The 22,901-nt window shown below is 34.7% G+C and overlaps 1 protein-coding gene and 1 pseudogene across 1 annotated transcript; one reads left to right on the top strand and one right to left on the bottom strand.

Moving 5' to 3' along the window:
- Positions 1-11,139: 11,139 nt before the first annotated feature.
- On the top strand, positions 11,140-16,637 carry LOC149188347 (ABC transporter C family member 3-like; annotated as a pseudogene).
- A 2,928-nt stretch (positions 16,638-19,565) lies between these two features.
- On the bottom strand, positions 19,566-20,229 carry LOC149188346 (uncharacterized). Its single transcript, XM_089409930.1, has 2 exons — positions 20,176-20,229; positions 19,566-20,081 (listed from the first exon to the last, which is right to left on the bottom strand). The coding sequence occupies exons 1-2, from the start codon at positions 20,227-20,229 to the stop codon at positions 19,566-19,568; spliced, it is 570 nt and encodes a 189-aa protein (XP_089266056.1).
- Positions 20,230-22,901: the final 2,672 nt, after the last annotated feature.

Raw genomic sequence — 22,901 nt, 5'->3', positions numbered from 1 at the left:
CTCCTTTCTATATATAGGAGTCTAAGGGGTCATAACATACGCAGAGTCGACATAACAATAATAATGTGAGGGCACAATAATAACAATAGTGGGCTTCTATGGGGCACAATAGTAACAATATGGGTACTACATGGGTACATCAATATAATAAGTGGGTTGTAATAATAACAATAAGGGGTTACACTAGTAGTATAGGGGCCTAACATCTAAATCTAGAGGAAGATTTAAATCTCTAGGAAAACATGTAAAGGTGTGCTGGAAATGTGGAAAGGAAGAACAATTCAAAAGGGGCTGTAAATCTAAAGCTCCTGAGAAAGGAAAGGGATCTGATGATTCTCCTTCTACGGACACGAAAACCACCTCATATGAAGGTGGGGATGTGTACTTGGCTTCTTCTTCAAGTAAACATGTAGATCATGAGGCATGGTTGATTGACTCAAGTGCATCATTTCACTTCACTCTCCATAGAGAGTGGTTCTACGAGTATGAGAAATATGATGGTGGTGATGTCTTCTTAGGGGATGATAGGAAGGATAGAATCGTTGGTCGTGGAAAAGTCAAGTTGAAGTTACAAGGTGGAAGGATTAGAACACTTCCGGGTGTTCTACATATTCTTGCATTGACCATAAATCTGATTTTTGTAAGCAAGCTAGATGTTGTAGGTGTAAAAATAGTGTTTTAGAAAGATACTCGAAAGATGATTTGGGGAGCACTCGTATTGATGCAAGGAGTTCGGATTGGAACTCTATACAAGCTTCAAGGTATCACTATTATTGATGGGTGCAATAGTTCTATGGTTCCTGAAAGTGGTGCTAAAAATCTAGTGGTCTCTGGAGAAAAGAGCATTTTATGGCATCAAAGGCTTGGACATATTGGAGAGAAGGGCTTTCGAATACTTCATGGTAATGGTATGGTATAAGGTATGTCTAATTTATCTCTGGATTTTGATTTCTGTGAAAGTTGTGTATATGGGAGGCAAAATCTTTCCCCTCTGGTGCTAAGAGGGTGAAACAGATATTAGAGCTTGTGCACAGTGATGTGTTTGGACCTGTGTCAGTTCCATAACTGGGTAAGTCTGTGTACTATGTATCATTTATAAATGACTTCTCAAGGAATACATGGATATATTTCATCATGAATAAATTTGAAGTCTTTGATAAGTTTAAAGAATTTAAGGCTCTTGTGGAAAACTAGACAGAGAAGAATATAAAGGTGTTGAGGACAGATAATGGTGGAGAGTTTGCAAGAAGGAATTTGAATAGTTATGTAAGAAGTTTTTTATAGCACGGAAGAAGACTACTCCATACACAGCTCATAAAAATGGAGTTGCAAAATGAATGAACATGATGTTGATAGAAAAGGCAAGAATCATGTTCAGTGGTGTCAGGTTAGGACAGGAATTCTAGAAAGAGGCGATGGAGACTGCATGTTACCTGGTCAACAGATCACCTTCATTAGCGTTGGAGGATAAGACTCCACAAGAGGTATGGACTAGCAAGCAACCTTCTCTTTCACATCTGAGGGTATTTGGATGTGATGCATAAGTACATGTTCCAAAGGATAAAAGAACAAAGTTGGATAGTAAATCTAAAAGGTGCATCTTTATTGGGTATAAGGATGGTTTAAAAGGTTATAAGCTTTGGAACCTAGAAACAAGGAAGGTTGTGTACAACCGAGATGTGGTGTTTAGAGAGGTGAAAGATGTTATTAAACATGAAGTTCTACCAAAGGAACTTGAGAAGATAGAGTTTGAGCTAAAGGAGGAAGAATCAAACTCTACAACAGAAGAGGAATCAGAAGATGAAGAGCCACAAACTCCAGCTATGAGAATATCATTTCGAGAAAGAAGAAAATGAGAATGGTATAGTTCATCTACTTTCTGTTCAAATTTTTCTTTATCTATTACTGATGATGATCCAAGAACTATGAGGGAAGCAATAGTTTCAATGGATGGAAAACTATGGAAAGAGGCCATGGTTGATGAAACATTATCTTTGCACAAAAATGAGGCTTGGGATATAGTGGAGTTTTTGGCTCGAAGGAAAACCATTGGCAACAAATGGGTGTTTAAGAATAAGATGAATGCATAAGGAAAGGTGGATAAATACAAAGCTCGATTGGTAGAAAAGGTTATTCCCAGTTGTCGAGAATTGATTTTGGTGATATTTTTTCTCCTGTTGACAAGGTAGCTTCTATTAGATTACTTTTATTTGTTGTTGTTGCTTTTGATCTTGAGGTAGAACAGATGGATGTGAAGACAAAATTTCTTCATGGGAATCTAGAAGAAGAGATCTACATGAAGCATCCTGAAGGCTTTGCGGTGAAGGGTAACAAAGAATTGGTATGCAAGTTAAAAATGTCTCTGTATGGGTTGAAATGGTCACCAAGGATGTCGTATCATAAATTTGATACATTCATATGGGGACTTGGCTTCACCAGAAGAGAAGTAGATCACTGTGTGTATTTTAAATTAATTGGCGACCATCTTATTTATCTAGTCTTCTATGTGGATGATATGTTGTTGGTTGGAAATGACAAAGAAATTATCAAGGTTTTGAAGACCCAATTGTCCTCCAAATTTGACATGAAATATTTTGGTGCTGCAAACTATATTTTGTTCATGGAAATTAAACGAGATCGAGCAAAGAGGAAGCTCTAGTTAAACTAGAGGAAGCATGTTAATACAATGATGCAGAGGTTTAATATGCAGGATAGTAAACCGGTGAAGGTTTCTATTCCTGTAGGTGTAAAGTTATCTTTTGAACAGTGTCCCAAGACACAAGAAGAGGAAGAGGACATATCTCGCATTCCATATACAAGTGTAGTTGATAGCCTGATGTATGCATTGGTCTATACTATACCAAACATCGCACATGCCGTGGGAGTATTGAGCAGATTTATTTCAAAACCAGGGAAGGAGCATTGGACAATAGTGAAGCGGGTTTTTAGGTATTTGTGTAGCACTAATGATTATGGTTTGTGCTACCAAGGAAGAAAAGGATTGGAAAAAGTTTTGGACATTCGTGGCTTTGTTGATGCAAACCGGGTTGGTGATCTGGATCAGAGAAGATCTACAAGTGGGTATGTGTTTAACCTATTTGGAGGTGCAGTCAGTTGGATGAGTAAAAGACAGTCTATAGTGGCACTTTCAACTACAGAGACATAATACATGACATCCACTCATGCAATAAAGGAAGCAATTCGGTTCCAAATATTGTGTTCAAGTATGGGGTTAGTACATCAAGCTATAAGGATAGACTGTGACAACCAAAGTGCAATTTTCTTGGCAAAGAACCCTGCTTATCATTCAAAGAGAAAGTGAATTGATGTTCAGTATCACTTTTTGAGGGATATGGTTGAGGATAAAAAGGTGTTACTGGTAAAGGTGGACACTTTGAAGAATATTTCAGATGTATTGACAAAGTCTATGAGCACTGAGAAATTCTATTGGTGTAGAGAAGCAATGGGCGTTGCAGGGCTGAACAAATGACTAAGGTCTCCTGTGGAAAGAAAACAATATGTGGGAGAATGCTAGGTGTGTGTTATATTCTTTCCATGACTACCCCGCACGTGGGGGGGCAGTAGGCCCCACTATACGTTGCACATGGTGCAACAGGGGGGTTTGTAAGGGGGCAATAGCCCCCTTGCATGGTGTTTGGGGCAGCGCCCCGGGAATTTTTTTTTTTGGACCCTATATTAGGTGGGCGAACCTACCTATGGTTTTGTGCATGGATTTTGCACATGGTTTTAGGCATGATGGTTTTCTATCCATAGTATTTTGTAGATCCGGTCAAGGGAACTACAATTATGTTCTAATTAGAGTTAATGGATTGGGGTTTATGGATGCTTCGCATGTATATATATATATATATATATATATATATATATATATATATATATATATATACATAGCATATAAGCATGTTTGGACAATTAGAGCTGGAAAAACTGCAACCCCAGCTCAAGCTCAGGAGGTGCACTATGAATTAAGGAATTGGCTTAAGGTAAATGTTAGTCCTAAAGTAGCGGCATGAACTCGGATTATTTATGGTGGCTCTGTAAATGCTGGAAATTGTGTTGAATTAGAAGCACAACCTGATCTTGATGGATTTCTTATTGGAGGAGCTTCATTGAAGGCTAAATTTGTGGACATCATTAATTCTAAAACTGTAAAGAAAGGTTAAGTCAGAGCGAGTCGTTTTGGCTTCTTTTCACGTGTTTGCTAGAAGAAATTTATAGTATTAAAGCATAGCATTTGTGCATAAAAATGACCACTACAAAATATCCCACATGATTTCATTCTACTTTTATGGCATGAAAGGCAATGCCTAGGTTACATCTTCTTACTACGAAGAAAATTATTTTTGGAAGTATAGTATGCCATTAGAAATTAAATGGTTAACTTTATTCTCCAATGTTTTCACATAAAATCAGTTTTTTAATATTATACTTGTTTTAACGAAAAAATTAGAGAAAACCCAAGAACATATTACCACAATTACTCTTTTATTTGAACCCACAACAAATTCTTAATTTTATTGATGGTTTACCAATTAGAGTATTTGTGAACAAGAAGGTACTGTTTGAGTTGCAAAAGTTGAGGATGTCAATTGATGTGAAGAATGATAGTGATTGATATTATAATCAGCGTAGAGAGAACTTCATATTGATTAATCCAACATGTTTTAAAATCAAAGCTATTAGATTTAACAACTAAGACCAAATATGCTATAAATGGTTATAAAGTAAGAAATTTAATAAATAATAATAAATACTACTCCTACATGTTATCAAAAAATTTAGATGATAATAAATACTACTGCTACATGCTATCACAAACTTTTCTTGACCTTCAAATTTTAATTTTTTATTATATTTGAATGTGAATTATGTTATAATTGTGCGTGAATGTTATGTACAACTCAATTTTATCTTCTCTATTGTTAGGAATTTTCTCTTTTTTGTTGTTAGGTTTTGGTATTGAAAATGAATGTTATTGAGGTTTTGGTATTAAATGTTGTTAAATTTTGGTATTGAAAATCAATGTTTTTGGTGAAGTGTTGAATATATGCATTTTAAAATCTATTTTCGATATGCTCATATCTTTGGTTGAAAGTAGCACAACTTTGATGTCTTCCTGAAATAGAGAATAGGTTCTCTTAGCACCCCTTTCATAAATTGAGGTCAACTCTATACCGTTCAGGTTCTTTGTCTCTCCCAAACCCAACGGTTTGTTGAATTCAGTCATATGAGTAAGCATTTTAGTGATTTCAAAACTTATTATGTATGTATTTATGAATGTAGTAACCATAGTAGCTAGTGGAAGAAGGACTTTAGAGTTGTTTTTACTAGGAGATGATCATAATGCTATAAATGTAAGTAGCTAAAAGTTTTATTCTAATTGACTCATTTATCTGAATACATTAATGCTCTCCAAAATAGTAATTTCATGTTGTATACAGAGAAATAAATGTTGAATAGATGGCGAGAATCATAATATCATGCAGTGTACAATTATAAAGTTGTTGAATGGATTAGTTCTTTTATCTCATATATTCTAACATTTTGTCTTTGTTTTAGGACCTTCAAGTGAATATGATAATCACAGACTATTGTGTGCCAAGAATGTTATTTTCATATTAACCAATGTTAATTTAGCATTTCCCAATGCAAGTTATGTAATTTTTGCTAGACCGTAATTTCTAACTTGAGTGGGAGGCACTAAGCTTCCCTGCAACACTTGTTTTAAAATGAATTGTTAGTTTTACATTCAATACATTTACATAAACTCAAAATTTAACCTCTTCCTCTTCGGTGTTCCCTTCCATTCTCCCACTTTATTTCATACAATTATGAAGAAGTAAATAGTATAAATGTAAACTTATGAGGTTAAGACAACACGAAATGTTGAAGATAACAAAGGAAAACTTGTAAACAAATTTGGAGGGAATTATGCAGCCCAAATGAAGGGGTAGCTAAGGGTATTACATTGACTTGGTGATTATTTCAACAAAACTTTAGATGGAAATGTAGCAAAGAGAAAGAAACTATTCAACATCAACATAAAGAAAAATGACTCCACAAAAGAGGATGAGAAAATAATTTTAGATAATGATATCACATTGATTCCAATCGATTTGGAAAATGAAGTGGGTGTTAGATTTGGCAATGATAGTTCAATCAAAACCTTAATCTCCAATAGTAAAATAGAGGTAACAGGAAGTGTGGGGTCAATTAAGTACTCCAAGAACATTGAACCCTTGACTAGAGATGAAGGCTTGGAATTATTTATAAAAGGAGCTTTTGAAACACCATCATGTGTGTGTATGACAATGTCTATACTGACTAGCTCATAGTAATGGATTCCATGGAATGTTTTCCATTATGATGATGGACTATCAATGGAGAAGCATTTTATGATATTTTTCATAGCCCCCCTTATGAAAAGAAAAATATATAATTAAAAATTCATGGTTGCACCACTTACAAATATTTCATACAACACATTTCAAAATGATGCACAGAAGCAAGAATCAAGAACCCCTATGTAAGTCCTTGTGTGTGTTTTCTTGTACCTCATTATTGTTTATCTATGTGCTTCATCTTTGGGCTAACAATTTATTTAGGCCCTCTGATCACTCTCTATGGTAGGCACTTAAATGAAAGTCAGACACTTGCACCACCCAAACCACATCACTATTACCTTCACTCACTCACCTTCCAAATAATAAAACATATCCCTTGACACGACCCCTTTTGATTGCAAGGCCTAGAGTGGTTCATGAGGTCTGGAGGTTAGAAAGTTATTTCCCTTCAATGTGGAATTGTACACCTCATAAGGTGACATTAATAGTAAAATTATATTATCCTAATAAAAATAATTACTATAATAAAAAATTAGTAAAAATATATTATCCTAATCCACTATTAAGCAAATATTAATACATGTAGCAATCACACAATTTATCACCTCAAAGCAACAGTCAGCCGCAGACCCCAACTGATCTCCGACGTGAACTATGGCAGAGTTTTAATAATCAAAGTGGTGGGAATTGGGGAATACATGTACCCATCTGTCTGGTATTCAGTCTGGCTCTATAGTAATCCTTGGAGGTCTAAGACAACTGTGTTCTAGTTCAAGAAGTCTAGAATGCGAGGAGGAACCTCGGCGGTTGGTCTTGACAAGCAGATGGTGCAATTGGTCTGCTATGTTCTTATCCTTATCCTATTCCCTGGGCTGGGGGCTGACATTAGTTATGCGCCTTGCGTAAGGAGGGGAAAAGGAACACTAGTGAATTGGAAAGTTTTTGTGACAGTATATAATGGTTTTCTAGACCATGTCATGTCAATCTCTGTATTTTACGACACTCTGTTAGCTAGTATGAGAATGTTTCATAGGTTTTGGGTTTTAATTACTTTGATTACTCTGAATCTTGCATGTGAGTTACATAATTTTGGGTGTAAGTTAAAATGGATAACCGTGCGTAAGGGAAGGGTAAGAGCATCTTTACCAAGCCAGGTTTGTGAATTCTAGGCTACGGAGTGTAGGGGGGTCATTTTAAAACTTTAAGGGGGCCTCTCACTCTTGGTTGTCTCATGTTTTCCTTTGTATATTGGTTCGAGTTGTCGATTCTTGGTGTGATGCAGTGCAAAAAGGTGTTTCCCCTGCACTTTGATCCTTCTCTTAGGCCTAAGTATAAGTTTTATTTCTTTCTGCATTTATGTCATGATATTACACCAGGTTTGCATAAGCCACTTTTCCCTTCGGCCTCTGCGCAGTTTATTGGGTCTCAAGTGAGGGTAGGTCCGACGGAGTTGACGAAGGGTGGTCTACTATCTTCCACTATGGTTAAGTCTCCTCAAGGTGTTCGTGCCTCTGGGCGTGAAGGTAGTGGCTGTAAAGCTCAAGTCAGTGGAGGAAAAGATATACGTTAGACTTTAGGCAAGCCTTCAAGACAACGTGGCAGAAAATCAGATACCCAGATCCTGTAAAGCATAGTCCAGGCTTATAACAAGGGGACTCTTGCCCAAGTGAATCAATTGATCTCGTCTTGGGAGGAAGAGTTAAATCAGAAGGCGGAGATGGAGCTCCCAATGGGGGATTAGAGTGGATTGATTCCCGACCCTGGTCATACCCACGGACGCCTCACTCTGTACAAACAATCTGTACACCTTTTATGGCTGATGAAAAGAATCGCTAAAAAATCCATGGCGTCCTCTCTAAAAATTTCAACGAACACAGATCTTGGTACCAATGAGATTCAAAAGGAACTACAACTAGGTTAACTCTAACTCTAATAACAGAATGCTCACCTTGTCTGCATTGATTGCCACATTCCTTGTTTGCCTCAATCGGAACTACCAAGCTCAAGTGAAAAATACCCCGCTCTGATGGAGTCATCAGATGAATAGATGGTTGAAGATTTCTCTCTCATATCATTTCTGATTTTGTTTTATGGTGTATATGTCGGATAGCATTTCCTTTTACATTTATAAGGTATGCATATGGTTTCCAGACTAAAAGTCCTATACGGCTTTGGTAGACTGATTCAGATTGTTTAAGTTTTGGATGGCATATAATGTGGTTCGGTGGTCAACAAACCTAGTTTCTTGCTAGGAAAGTTGAGGCCGATGAATGCTTCCTATGGTTGTAACATGCTTGATGATTTTGAATGAATGAATGAATAGGTACTGCCAAGCTTACAAAAAACAAACGGGATCTATGAAATAAGAGAAAGTCTTAAAACTATTTATGTTTGGTTAAGAACTCATTTTTCTTAAAGAAATAGGGTAATGGCCTAAAACTAGAGACATCTCAACTAGAGTAAAAACTACCCCTTAAAGACAAATGCACTTGAAAATCATATTATAATGTTAATATTAGATTATAGCAACACTCTATTCCATTTCCTACCCATTGAATGAGGTTCAACTTCTCATTCGTTAAATTTTCATTTATGGGTGGTCTCCCACATACGATGTCCATAAAACGTAGTAGTCTAACCAAACTATTTTTTTCCCTGAAAATCATGGAAACTTCGACAATATTTTGATAAAATCTGGCAGGGATTTTTGTAAATCCAGGTTACAACTGTGGAACTTCAAGATTTTTTGTGCCCCAAAGGTTTCTAATGGTGATGAATCTTTTTCCACCATCAAAAACATGATTCAAACACTACTACTACAATATTTCTTGAAATGTTTTTTCCCGCACTCTGACCACTTTTGGTCGTCTGGTCAATTCCTCCATCTCAGTAGACGATGCCTCCATAGAACTACTCCAAAACTATATACATCACTCTTTTCCATCAACGGGTGAGTGCAAAAATACCTTGTCTGGTCAATTCCTCCACCTCGGTGGCCGCCGCCTCCATAGAACTACTCCAAAATTATATACATCACTCATTTCCATCAATGGGTGAGTGCAAAAGTACCTTGCAAACAAATCCACAAGATTCATTAATTAATTAAATCCATTTAGCTTCAACAACACTGCAAAGAGAGTGCAAGTTATATGTATAACATACATATACATAGACTATTGATTGAGGTATCATGGAGTTCCTTTCACCATAAAGGTAACACAAGTAACCTGCCCATCATTTTCCATCATCTTTGAGAGACCAAAATCACCAAGTTTTCCATTCAAAGTGTTGTTCACAAGGATCTTAGCAGTCTTGACATCCCTGTCAATTATATTTGGCATGCATTCCACGTGCAAATATTCCCCTCCTTTAAATAAAATCCGTGGTCACATTAAATGAGATGTGATTACTCTTAATTGTATAAATTGATTAATTTACTTGTAATCAAATTTATAAAATTAGAATTTATAATCTATTTATGTTCTAAGACATAAAGAAAGAAGTTAACTACCCAAAGACTTTAGGTATTTGACAAAAGTGAAAACTTACTCTTACAAATAATTCCAAGTGATGTAGCTTTCTTTAAATAATATAATAAATCTGATTGCTACTTTGACAACTAAATAAGAGTAATAAGATTAATCCCCTGGCTAGTTTAACAACTATTTTGAATCATGCTTTTCCACTCAATTTTGAAATCTTTTGACTAATATCTGGAAAAAAAATATTTGAAATTAAATATATATTTTTTTTTTTTGGGTGATATGCAACAACTCAATCAAATAATATTTCCTAGCAAAATATTTACAGCAATCCACTGGTAGATATGCATAAGGTGTCGGATTACCAACTTCTTGTGATGCACTTTAGAAATATCAACCTGTTAATCAAGATTCAATAAAAGTAACTTATGAATGATACCATCTTCTTTATACGAACATTTCAATGAAGTGATTCACATACAATAATCTTATATATTTATGAGTTTTGCCACACATCACCGTCGATGTCGATGTCTTTAAAAACATGTTTAAATTAATCTAGTTTTGCAGAGCGGTAATGTCATTGTTAGGTGGGGGAGTTTCAAGAATCCAACGGACAACTGGCTTTAGGGGATGAAGATTCATTACCAGCAAAGCCTCACATGGTCGAAAATAGTGACAGATCCGACGCCTCGCGATTTTCAGCCCATGTGGTTAAACATTGTTGGATGAAGAAAGATGAAAATGAGGCTCTTTGATTGGCTGGATGGGGATCTGCCCATCGAAACCCATCATAGGGACACTTTTGGTGTAATAAATATATAAATGTAAATCTTTTTACTTTAGATATGAAAATTTTAAATCTTACTTTATAATTTAGTAAATAAATAAATATAGAATATATTATTTGTTTTATGTTTTTGTCTTTTCAAAATTTTATAATTGATTTTATCTAATTAAAATTACAAATTGAATAATGGAATCTACTCAATCGAAGTGAACCACATGGATGGAGTGCTTATTTTAATAATCTTTTTATTACGCCGTAAAGCATTTCCCTCTGAAATGGACTTTCCTAAAATCTACTTCTCATCCTTGTGTGTCGTTAGGTTATGTGTTAGACGATTAGAGGATTGTTAATCGTTCGATCCAGGGAAGGTAGTTGAGTGGTTGCAACTGTTCACGATTTGATTTGCCTGGGTACCCTTTTCGTCTTCTCCGCTCTTGCTTCCCGTGCTGCCGTGACAGACCTCTGAAACGGGCTCCATCGAACCTCTGGGGAAATTTCATCCATGGCTTTCCTGAATGTAGAAATGAGATTCGGATCAAATAAGGTCAGAGATGAATCGTTTGATGACGACTGTTGCGTCCAAATGGTTTTCGTGATTGAATCTGCAGGAGTCGAGGGCGAATCTGCCCCAGAGGAAGAAAATCCGTTGAGAAATCCATTGCCGTTTTCGAAATTTTTCTTCAGATTCGTGTTGGGTGTTGTTGAAGATGCCTGCGAATGTGCCAGAAGTGGTGTAGAGTCCTCCTCACAGACCATTCTAGAACCTCTCTTGAAAGACAATCCCCAAAAATGTGGAAACATTAAGGCAGTCTCTACTTATGCAACAACCAACCTTCTCAGTCGGCTATCATTTTCTTGGATGAGTCCTTTGCTTACTGTTGGTTATAAGAGCCCTTTGCATATTGACGATGTACCCCAAGTTACAGAGGCGGACAGGACAGGCCAATTATACCCTAAATTTAGAGCTCAGCTAGAGGCCAAAGGTGATACAGGCTTATTAGCAAAAGCCTTACTCCTATATTTTCAAAAGTAAGTACTTTTGACTGCATTCTTAGCAGCACTGGAGACTTGTGCATCATATGTAGGTACATGTTTTATAAATTCCTTTGTTCAGTTTCTAGGTGGAAAGAAACAGTTTGAAAGTCAAGGCTATGTGCTAGTTTGTGCTTTTTTTGTGGCAAAGGTATTAGAGTCTTTGTCACAGTGACAAGGGTTTTTCAAACAACATCAGTTAACTTTACAGGTTAGAGCATCATTGACAGCTATTATATACAGGAAGGGCTTGTTGCTTTCCAGTCAATCAAGACAGAAGCATACAAGCGGAGAGATTATCAACTACATGAGTGTAGATGTTCAGAATGTTTCATGTTTCTGTTACTATATGCATAGTATTTGGATTTTCCCTCTTCAATTTGTTCTAGCCTTCATTATTCTATATCAGACATTGGGCTTGGCAGCATTTTCAGGGTTGGCAGCCTCATTTGTAGTTATGTTGCCAAATTTCCCACTTGCAAAATTGCAAGAAAAATTTCAGGAGAGAATAATGGAAGAAAAAGACAAAAGGATGAAGGCCACATTGGAGACATTAAAAATTATGAGGATCTTAAAATTGCAGGCTTGGGAGACAAGATTTCTTCGGAAACTAGAAATTTTGATGCATGCAGAATATAGTTGGCTACAAAAATATGCTTACGCATCAGCTATCACAACATTTGTTTCCTCTATTGGACCAATATTTATCATTGTTGCAACTTTTGGTACGTGTATGCTTATAGGAGTGCCTTTGACAGCAGGGAGAATTCTTTCTGCACTCACAACCTATGGGACACTTCAGGGAGCTATTGGCATGCTTCCTAGCTTAATCCCTCAGATTGCTCAAACTAAAGTGTTAATAGATTGCATTGTGGCCTTTCTGTAGGAGGAAGAGATGCAACACGATGGGGTAGAAAAGGTATCAAAGGAGTCAAAAGACTTCGCGATTCAAATCCAAGGACGGATATTTTCTTGGAATCCTGATTCCTCTAGTCCAACTATAGGAGGTTTAGATGTCCAACTAGAGAGAGGCATGAGGGTTGCAGTATGTGGAACTATTGGTTCAAGAAAATCAAGCCTTTTATCCTGCATATTAGGTGAAATACCAAAAATATCAGGCTCTGTTAGCTTAAGTGGTACCAAAGCATATGTCCCTCAGTCTCCATGGATACAAAGTGGGAAAATTAAAGACGCTATTCTCTTTGGAAAGCAGATGGATACTATTAGATAGAATAGTGTACTTGATGCTTGTGCAATGAAGAAAGATCTTGAACTTTTTCCTTATGGGGACGAGACAGACATTGGAGAAAGAGGGTTAAATTTGAGTGGTGGAAAAAAACAGAGAATACAGATTGCCCGTGCTTTATATCAAGATGTAGACATTTATATTTTTGATGACCCTTTTAGTGCTGTGGATGCACATACCGGAAAACATATTTTCCAAGTATGTTTCTCTTATCCTTTACATACTGTAGGTTTGCTGAATTAATTAGTTTTAATGTTTTGATGGAATGATGAAGCTCTACAGTAGCACTCTGCAATTCATTGTTCAGTCTGGATAATATACATTGTTGGTTGTGCCGCTGCAAATTCATGTCCATAAACATCTAAGAAATTGGACTTGCTTGTTATAGGAATGCATACTTGGTATTCTGGGTTCAAAGACTGTAGTATATGTAACTCATCAAGTGGAGTTTTACCCTCTGCTGACATCATTCTGGTAGGTTTGAATTTCTTTCATCTTGTTCTAGTGATATTAAAATTTTCAATGTAATTGGTAAAGGGACAATGGGTTTATTGATCATTTATTGAGAGGAGCAAATAAGTGATCCATATTTTGTTGATGTAAATGATATTCTTCATAGGTAATGCGAGATGGTGAAATTACTCAGGTTGGCAGATATGATGACATCTTACAATCAGGCATAAATTTTGTGGAATTAGTTGGTGCACATCAGAAAGCTTTGAAAACTATTTCTGCTATGGATAAATCTGAAGTGTACACATCAGAGAGATTTGTTGAAAGCTCATGTCCTGGCAATACAGCTGCAGTGAAAATTGTTACTGCCAGTGACACACTGGAGCAGTGCGGTGTTCAGAACTCAATAGATGTAGAGGAAGAGGTTGAACCAGAAAACCAAAAAGAAAAATTGGATAAAGAGAATAAAAATTCACAGCTTGTACAAGAAGAAGAAAGAGAGAGAGGCAGGGTAAGCATGTCGGTATACTGGTCTTACATTACTGCTGCATACAATGGTACTTTGATACCTATAATACTACTGGCCCAACTAAGTCATCTACTTCAAATATGTAGTAACCTCTGGATGACATCGGAATCCTCTACAAAAGAAAATGAGAGTTCCCCTATGAGAAATTCCCTTTTCATTCTGGTTTATGTTGCTTTGACATGAAGCAGCTCCCTGTGCATTCTTGTGAGGTCTATGCTTCTTCCATTGGTTGGACTTAAAACTGCTAATCAGCTTTTCAACACTCTGCACAGGTGTATATTTCGTGCACCAATGTCCTTCTTTGATGCAACTCCATCTAGGCGAATACTGAATCGAGTTATTGTTTTAATAGGCTAATACCTTTCCTGAGAGAGAAGGAAATCATTTTATTCTAGTGGGTCAGTAACAAGCTCTCTGTTTCTTGGCAAGCATCAACTGATCAGAGTGCAGTGGACGCATTGATTCCTTCTCAACTAGGAGAATTAGCTTTTGCATTTATACAACTTTTGGGGATCATTGCAGTCATGTCTCATATTGCTTGGCAAGTCTTCATTGTGTTTATACCAGTGGGTGCAAGTTGTATATGGTATCAGGTATTCTCTGTATTTCTCAATAATAATAAATACGAACTTGCAAATTTTAATTTTCTCAGAGGAACATAAATTGGCGATAAGAGAGTTTGATTTCTACTTCAAGGTTTGTTGTAGGTAGATCCCATAATCTGATTAAAAAGGATGTTATCAAATAGATTAAGTTGCATCAGCATTCTATCATGACAACAGTTTATCTGTATTTCTTTGTTTCCATGCTTTTGGGTTTTTATAGTAATAAGAGAATTCTTGTAACTCCTCTGAACTTCATTGCATGCAGCAATACTACATAACATCATCTAGGGAACTAGCTCGACTGCCATCAGTTTGTAGAGCTCCAATCGTACAACATTTTGGAGAATCAATCTCTGGAGCAGCCACCATTAGAAGTTTTGACCAAGAATTTCGATTCATGGAAAGAAATCTCGAGTTGATTGATATATATATGAGACCTAGTCTCCACAATGTTGGAGCCAATGAGTGGCTTGGCATTCAGATGGATTTTCTGTCAAATCTTGTGTTTGCATTCTTTTTGGTGTTCCTCATTCGCTTGCCTCAAAATGTAATTAGCCTAAGTAGGTACAGAAGCACTATATTGGCTTACAATTATTTTTCCTAAACTGATCTCAGCATACTAGACATATTTTTTATAATGAAATATGAAAGTAAATGAAATGGCGCCTTAACAGGCACTGCAGGGTTGGCAGTAACATATAGTCTAAGTCTGAACATGGTACAAGCCTGGGTAATATGGTGCCTTTGTTATGTGGAGACCAACATGATCCTAGCGGAGAGAATAATGCAGTATTCATGAATTCCCAGTGAGTCACCAGTGATTATAGAGAATTGTAGAGCAAACTCCAACTGGCCATCTAGAGGAACGATAGATCTAACTGATTTGCAGGTCATAACTCAATACAAATAGACTCTTTTTCACACATTCAATGCTAGTAATTACCATGTCAATTCATCTATAAATTTGATCCATACAATCAGGTGCGTTATGGACCACATCTTTCGCTTGTCTTGAAAGGCCTTACATGCACTTTCCCTGGAGGCATGAAGGTGGGAGTTGTGGAGCGGACAGGAAGTGGCAAATCTACTCTTATTCAATCCATTTTTCGTATTGTGGAACCAACAACGGGCAGAATTTTCATTGATGGAGTTGACATGTCATCCATAGGCCTCCATGACCTAAGATCCAAATTAAGCATTATTCCCCAAGAACCAACAATGTTTGAAGGCACTATAAGAAATAATTTGGATCCTCTCGAAGATTGCTTGGATGATGAGATTTCGGAGGTTAGTTCTGCTTCATATTCTATAAGCATTAGTATCGATTTTAGCGCCAATTATTCTTGCCTTAAAGAATATAGATATTTCCCTGAGGATCTTGCTGTAAGTTTATTGTTTATGAATCTACTTCGATTTTGCTTGTGCTTTCAGGGTTTGGACAAGTGCCAACTTGGTGAGATTGTACGAGCAAAAGAAAAGAAACTTGATTCCTCACGCCTGTGTGTCTTTATCACATTCAATGGAAGTCTTGAAGGAGAAAAATAAAACCTTTTACAATAGCTATTTCTGCTATTTTCTTTCCATCTTAGTGCTCATGTTTTGTTTATTTTTTGGTGTCCTTGAGACATACCTGGTCTCTAGGACCCCTTTCTTTTAGAATGAAAATTGAGAATCGAATTTAATGGAATGATCTCTTGTACAGTGTCTGAGAATGGAGGAAACTGGAGTGTGGGTCAATGCCAGCTTGTCTGTTTGGGATGGGCACTACTAAAACAATGTCGGATACTGGTCCTTGACGAGGCAACTACCTCAGTTGACACTGCAACTAATGGGTTTATTCAGCAAATAATTCGCCACCAATTTTCTACCTGCACAGTCATTACTATAGCACATCGGATTCCATCTGTTATTGAGAGTGATATGGTTCTCCTATTAAAGGATGGTATAACATTTATAAGTTGTTTATTTTATAGTGTTTTGTTACAATTACTTTTCTTTGGACACATTTCATTTTTTACTCACTTTGTATTTTTTTTTAATCAGGACAAATTGCTGAGTATGACACTCCATCCAAACTACTCAGCAACAAATTTTTTGCATTTGCAAAACTTGTTTCAAAGTACTCCATCCAATAGATATCTTAACTAGAGCTTTGGACATTAGTCATATTGGGTTTACAATAGAATGGAGAAAAATCTTCATTTCCCTAAAACTCAAGCTGGATAAATGTACAATATAGAGATAGAATATAGTAGATCTACCATGTAAGCTCATTATTTTCTGATAATATTCTATATTTAGGTCCTTAAGAAGAGTTCAATAACTCTTATCAGTGACTTTGACTCACTTTGACCGTTATGATTTTTCACTTGTTATATACAAATGGAGTTTACCCTTTTTCCTCTGTAACTTTTATCACTTCAACAAGGTAATCAAGGTAATATTGGAGAACTCCAGACAACTTGGATTTGTACAGGCAGTGCAGTTGGATGTAAGGTGCCTCTAACTAATTTTTTTATTTTTTTATTTTTTTTTGCTTTGATTCTATTATTTTGAGTTTCACATCTGCATTTGTTTGTTTCTATTTTAGTTCTGACCTCTATATGTAGTAATACTATGCCAATTCACATCAACATTTTATTCTCATTTCTACCAAACAAGCTATTTTATACTTGTCAAGGTTCATAGGTCTTGTTATTTATAGGTCTTAATAATAAGTGATGGCTAATTGTTAATGTGTTTTTTCCTTCATGCAATGAACCAACTCAATTTTATTCATAATATTTTGCAGTTATAAACTTTTAAAGTTACCTAATATTTCAATGAGTAAGAATTTGAGAATTCTACTATCTAACCATCAAATATGCCCAAGAGAGGGAAAAAAATATAAGAAAAATGAGAGATGTACAAAATAGACATAGGATTTTTGTTCTTTAAAAGCAATTTATTTTTTATATAATTATATATATATATATATATATATATATATATATATATATATATATAGATATTGCGTAGTCTTTTTTTTTTTGAATAATTATGAAAATATTGGTTTGAGTGGTTGTTTTAACTAATATTCATTTTAACAAGTTTTTTTTTTTTTTTTTTTTTAATTAAATTAAAATTTTCAATATAAAAAAAGATATTCTACATCAACTTCAAAAAATCTTCTAATTCACCTAGTTGAGGTAAATTTTCATTTTTATCAGAGTTAAAACTTCACTTTAGCTATGGGAGGAACTTGCACACATCTTTTTTGGCACAAAAATTAAATATGTTCTTTTAAAAAGTTTCATACTCCATTAAATGTTTTAAATTCACTATGATAAAAGTTCAACACATTCACTATGATAAAAGTTCAACACTCACTGACAAAAGTATAAAGTGTCTTTTTTAAATGAAAAGTATAAATTGTCTTGTTTAAATGAAAAGTTGTGTCTTGTTTAAATGAAAAGTTTAGAATGCACGTGATTGATTATAAGAGTGGCTCTCAAATTAAAATTGAAACTTTGAAAACAATAAAGTGTCTTCTTTAAATGAAAAGTATAAATTGTCTTGTTTAAATGAAAAGTTGTGTCTTGTTTAAATGAAAAGTTTAGAATGCACGTGATTGATTATAAGAGTGGCTCTCAAATTAAAATTGAAACTTTGAAAACAATCCCATGAAAGTACGGGGAGTTATCTCCTTTGTATGAAAGTATAGGGAGTTATCTCCTTAGTTTAATGTTCTTTCCATGCCAATTAAAATGTAATGAGGGATCATTCCAAACTTTCTATAGAATTCATACTATGCTTTCTCCCCCATTTAAAACTTTCTCATCATTACTAAGGGTTCAGGTTTTAGTGGAGTGAAATTTGGAACTTAAGACCATTGAAAGATCAAAAGTGTTAAAATTGGCAACTAGGGCCAAATTCCACCTTTGGACAATTCATTTGATGGAGATGATGATTGCATTAAATTTCACTTTATGAGAGAGAAGATAATTGTTGGGAATACTTTCTGTAACCTAATTGTTGGCCATACTTTCTGTAACCTAATTGTTGGCCATACTTTCTGTAAAATAATCTAATAAAAATAATAAATAATTTTCACAAAACCACTATTCTTGATTGTTTTTGTTGCAAATTCAATTGCTTGCCAGTGTTAAATACTTACAAAATGGAAAAAATATATAGCTATAATGAAAATGATGAGCACATTTTTATCACATAATTTGCGACCTAAAACCAGAGAACCATGTTTAAAATTTAAAAGTGATAGATTGTAAAGGAAATAAATAAAACATAATCCTGATTATAACAAATTAGCTCTAAATTTTTGTCCATGGAAGATTTATTTGCATAATGAAAAAGGCAATATGGGAGATTCCAATCATGTTCCAAGGCATTTTTTAAAATGTGGATGTGACAAAAGGTTGTTGTGGAAGGCGTTGTTTGTATATGGGAAATTTCTTGATCACTGTGTATAATACTAATGTTGATAGATATGTCTACTAAGTGGTTCGAGTTAATGGGGCATTGATTTGAGTGTTCAATATATTTTTGTTCTTTATCAAAGTATTCTTTTGTTGTGTTTGTGTTCTTCAATTTATGCCTTAACGGGGTTTCCTTTGCAACATCTGGTGCAAATGCTAGTTTAAAACTTCTAAAAAAAGAGAAAATGTCAACACAATACTGCAACTCATTTGAGGGTGTGCTAATTACTCATATAATGGTTTTACAGCTTGGGAGGGGAACCCCATATAGTGAATGGCTTTACGACAACGAAACCCTGTATAGTGATAAGGATTGAGAAATGGAGCAATGATACAAAACTTACAACTTCTACTATATAGATTATTGTTTACTGGTTTTACTATAATGGATATCATTGACGTGATTACAACTTCCATAGCCTGTTTAGCTGGTCTCTGTGTTTCCCTACTTGGAATACATGTTATTCACTGGTTTGTTCGTCTACATGCACAATTCATCTACTCTTCTTATTGCCTCTGCATCTCCTTTCGGGAATTATAGGCATGCCTTTTTGTGTTGGAGATGAACATAGATTATAAGTACCGATTCTAGTTACCTTTTAAGTCTTTTCTTATTGGAAGAGTAGAAGATTTTGCACCGCCCTTCTTGAAGATCCTGTTATAGGAAGTTATGGCCATCCTATCTAACACATTGTTGGCAACGACCACTGCTGCAGAGGGATTTATATTCAAGAGTTTAAACAACCCTGAGCAATTCTCTGTCTTGCAGTCAATGAAACAAAAATCGACATTTTTGTAACTGGGAAGCAATTCCTTGGCCCTTCCAATAACGAAGTTGGTTGTGTCCTCCGACTCAAATTCCTTCATGGCCTTCACGAATTCGGCCTGCAAGGTGTGGGCATTCACAGGCAGAATGCAGACGAGGTGGCCACCGGTCTGCCGAGCTGCAGCTGCTAGGGCTATTGTAGTTGCAGAGGGTGCTGAAGAGACCTCTACAATAAGCTGTGCATTCATGCCAGCTACTAAAGTTGATATCAATTCAATGCATTTTAGTTCTCTACTATTTTTCAGGCATGGGTGCTTCCTCTCCACATCTAATTTACACTGCATCGCAAATTAGCGACAGGATAGCTATCTCATGCTCTATTTCTTTGATTATCTCCAAGAATTTTATTGCACCAGCAACAAAAGGACTAACCAACTTTACAGTTTTTAGATATACATTGAGAGCATTCACTGGAAACCATCCCATGTTGATAATCAAACCCTTTTCACCGAGCCCTATTAATCTAAAAACTAGAGTTTCAAAATTTTAAACCTTATCGAAGATATTCACAAACCCAGATGCAAACTCTGATTATATATATTTTTTCTGCGTGGAACCTTACAATCACTTGTGTGGAGTGAATTCTAAAACTATGATAGAAAGCTCAAAATACCAGATTCAGAAATGAGAATAGTTGAATAATATTTGAAGAAGCACAAGGCCTTACATTATAAGTGGTTGGACTTTGGAGGCTTTATGTTATGAGAGCAGCCAAAAGTTGGGTTGAAGTCACATGAAAGGTGGCTTGAAAAGCCACCCACAACTGCCCTTCCACCAAAATTCAACCCTCATTGAATAATTACCATGTTAAGAGATTGTTGTGGAGTTGTCTATAATGCGATTTTTTGGAGATTTCGGTGACGGAATTCGGCGGAAAAAATTGAGGTTAAATCTTGATTTGTATTATTTAAAATGTTTTTTAACTGCATATTTGGATTCAGCATCCTGAAAAACCCTGAGACGTTTTGATTGTGCATAAACTAGGTATCAAACTTGTGATTCCAATAAATTGCTGCTGGATTTTGACCGGAAAAAACCAGGAGAAAAACTTCCAAAAAATCGTATTATAGACAACTGCGATTGTTGTTAATGTTTGGAAATTTAAAAAAATCTGCGCAACCTTGCCACAAGCCATTTCTCATGTTACACGTGGCAATTTCAGTGGGGGCTAAGCTTGCTGGGAATACAAGACACGGCTAGATGTATATATTTACTTTATTTTACCAGAATACATAAAACTACACCTTTTTCAAGGAGCAAACAACAATGAATAACCGTTGTCTATTGTGTATAAAAGTATCAAATGATATTGCAAAGTAGAGTATGGTAAGGTTTTCTATTATATAATATAGTATACAGGTAGTAATTTTTGGAAATAAAATCAATTATTTTAATTTTAATTTTTTATTTAGATGAATATAAAATTAATTTTTTATTATTTTTATTTAATTAAAAATAAAAACTAAAATATTTGAAAAGATGATTTTTCAAATATTTAAATTAATTATTATAAATTTTCAAATTAGAAATAAAATTAATAATATTTTATATAAAAATAAAAAATAAAAATGATTAAAATGTATTTTAAATATTGATGTTTTATTAAAATATATTTTTTAGGAAAATGTTAAACATTATGCAATGCATTAGAATAACTAAATGATCGAAAATCGTATCTATTGTATATATTAAATTGTTAGATATTTTTATTGTTTTATATATTTTAATTAATATTCATTATTTGTTGTGTATATGTAATCGTTAAATATTTTTATTATTTTAATTTTTCAGCTAATATTATTTAAAATATAATATTTTTTTTAATATAATAAATTTTCGTTATATAAATTATAAACTTTAAATATTTCATAAATTTTCCAAAACATTAAATTTATTTATATATTTTAAATTTTATATAAACTATATATTTTAAATATATTTTATTGATAAAAAAATTGATGGCTAACTTTAGCACAAAAGGGGCAAAAACCCGTAATAGTTAGATTGCAATTTTGTAAGATTGCTGGTAGCACAGTATTGTAAGACTGCTGTGAGTCCATTACGGTTGCGCGTTCTAGGGATCGCAGATATGATCGGGACATATTACAACTAAAGCCGAGCGCGTGGAAGAGACTCAAAAGTCCGTAGTCGGTGCACGGAAAATTTCTTAATGGTTTTGGAGAGTCCTTCCTTATTCACACGGGAACCCTAGGATCCGGGTTTTGCGACTAAGTTAATCGTGTGGAATGGGAGCGTTAAATTAGGGAAACTTGATCATTCCATTATATCTTAGTTGTCTTTTTAATAAAATTTCTATAGAATTTTATATAGAATTGTTCTGATAAAACAAATGGTTAATCAAACTACTTAACCTGAAATCTTTAACTAAAATTATATCACATTAAATAAATTAAATATTTTATTTTTATTTTAAATATAATACCGAATTATATCATATCAAATGAAATTAAATATTTAATTTTATTCGAAATATAATACATTTTAATTTAAATAGTAAATTATTATCTTTTAATATATTTTTTTTATCATCCATTTAAAGTTAAATTGGTGAAACATCATATCAATTCATTTAGGAGACAAATGACTTTTTTTGCTCCTTTTCTAATCATTTTTACCCAAAATTATGTAAAAAATTTAAGAATCATAATTTGAAATTGTTTAATTTGCAAGTTTCAATGAGTTAAAAGTTTTTAAAATGTAAGAGCAAAAAACTCACAGCAGAAACTAAATCAACATACACAGCACAAACCAACATGAAGAACACAAAGATTTTAGCGTGGTTCACCCAACCAATCTGGGCTACATCCACCAAACAGAGACATCGGCAATCTTATTATTCAACAGAAGATTAGAACAACATAATTCCTCACACCCTCTCAACTCACATATCCTCTACGGGCTTACATTTTTATAGCTGGAGTAGAAGACTGAATCATAAATTCTCTCACAACAAATATAGGATGCAATAACTCCTCCTCAGGAATAAATGGAGCTACTTTAGCAACAAATCCTATTGTTGTCACATTCATGAGATTTTTTCCAAAAATTAATTAACAAAAAAAAATCTCAAGAATCTC

This window comes from Pinus tabuliformis, chromosome 3_1, assembly GCF_031772625.1.
Source record: "Pinus tabuliformis cultivar Carrire ecotype Pingquan chromosome 3_1, CPIR1, whole genome shotgun sequence".
Taxonomy (NCBI): domain Eukaryota; kingdom Viridiplantae; phylum Streptophyta; class Pinopsida; order Pinales; family Pinaceae; genus Pinus; species Pinus tabuliformis.
Note: the sequence above shows the minus strand (reverse complement) of the source record. Positions and strands in the feature narration are given on the sequence as shown.

Bases quoted from the DNA above. Each gene is read 5' to 3' on its own strand.
- LOC149188346 (XM_089409930.1), bottom strand. From the start codon at position 20,229: ATGGGATGGTTTCCAGTGAATGCTCTCAATGTATATCTAAAAACTGTA. The intron at 20,082-20,175 runs GTTAGTCCTTTT...TTTGCGATGCAG, and splicing joins ATCTAAAAACTGTAAAGTTG to TGTAAATTAGATGTGGAGAG.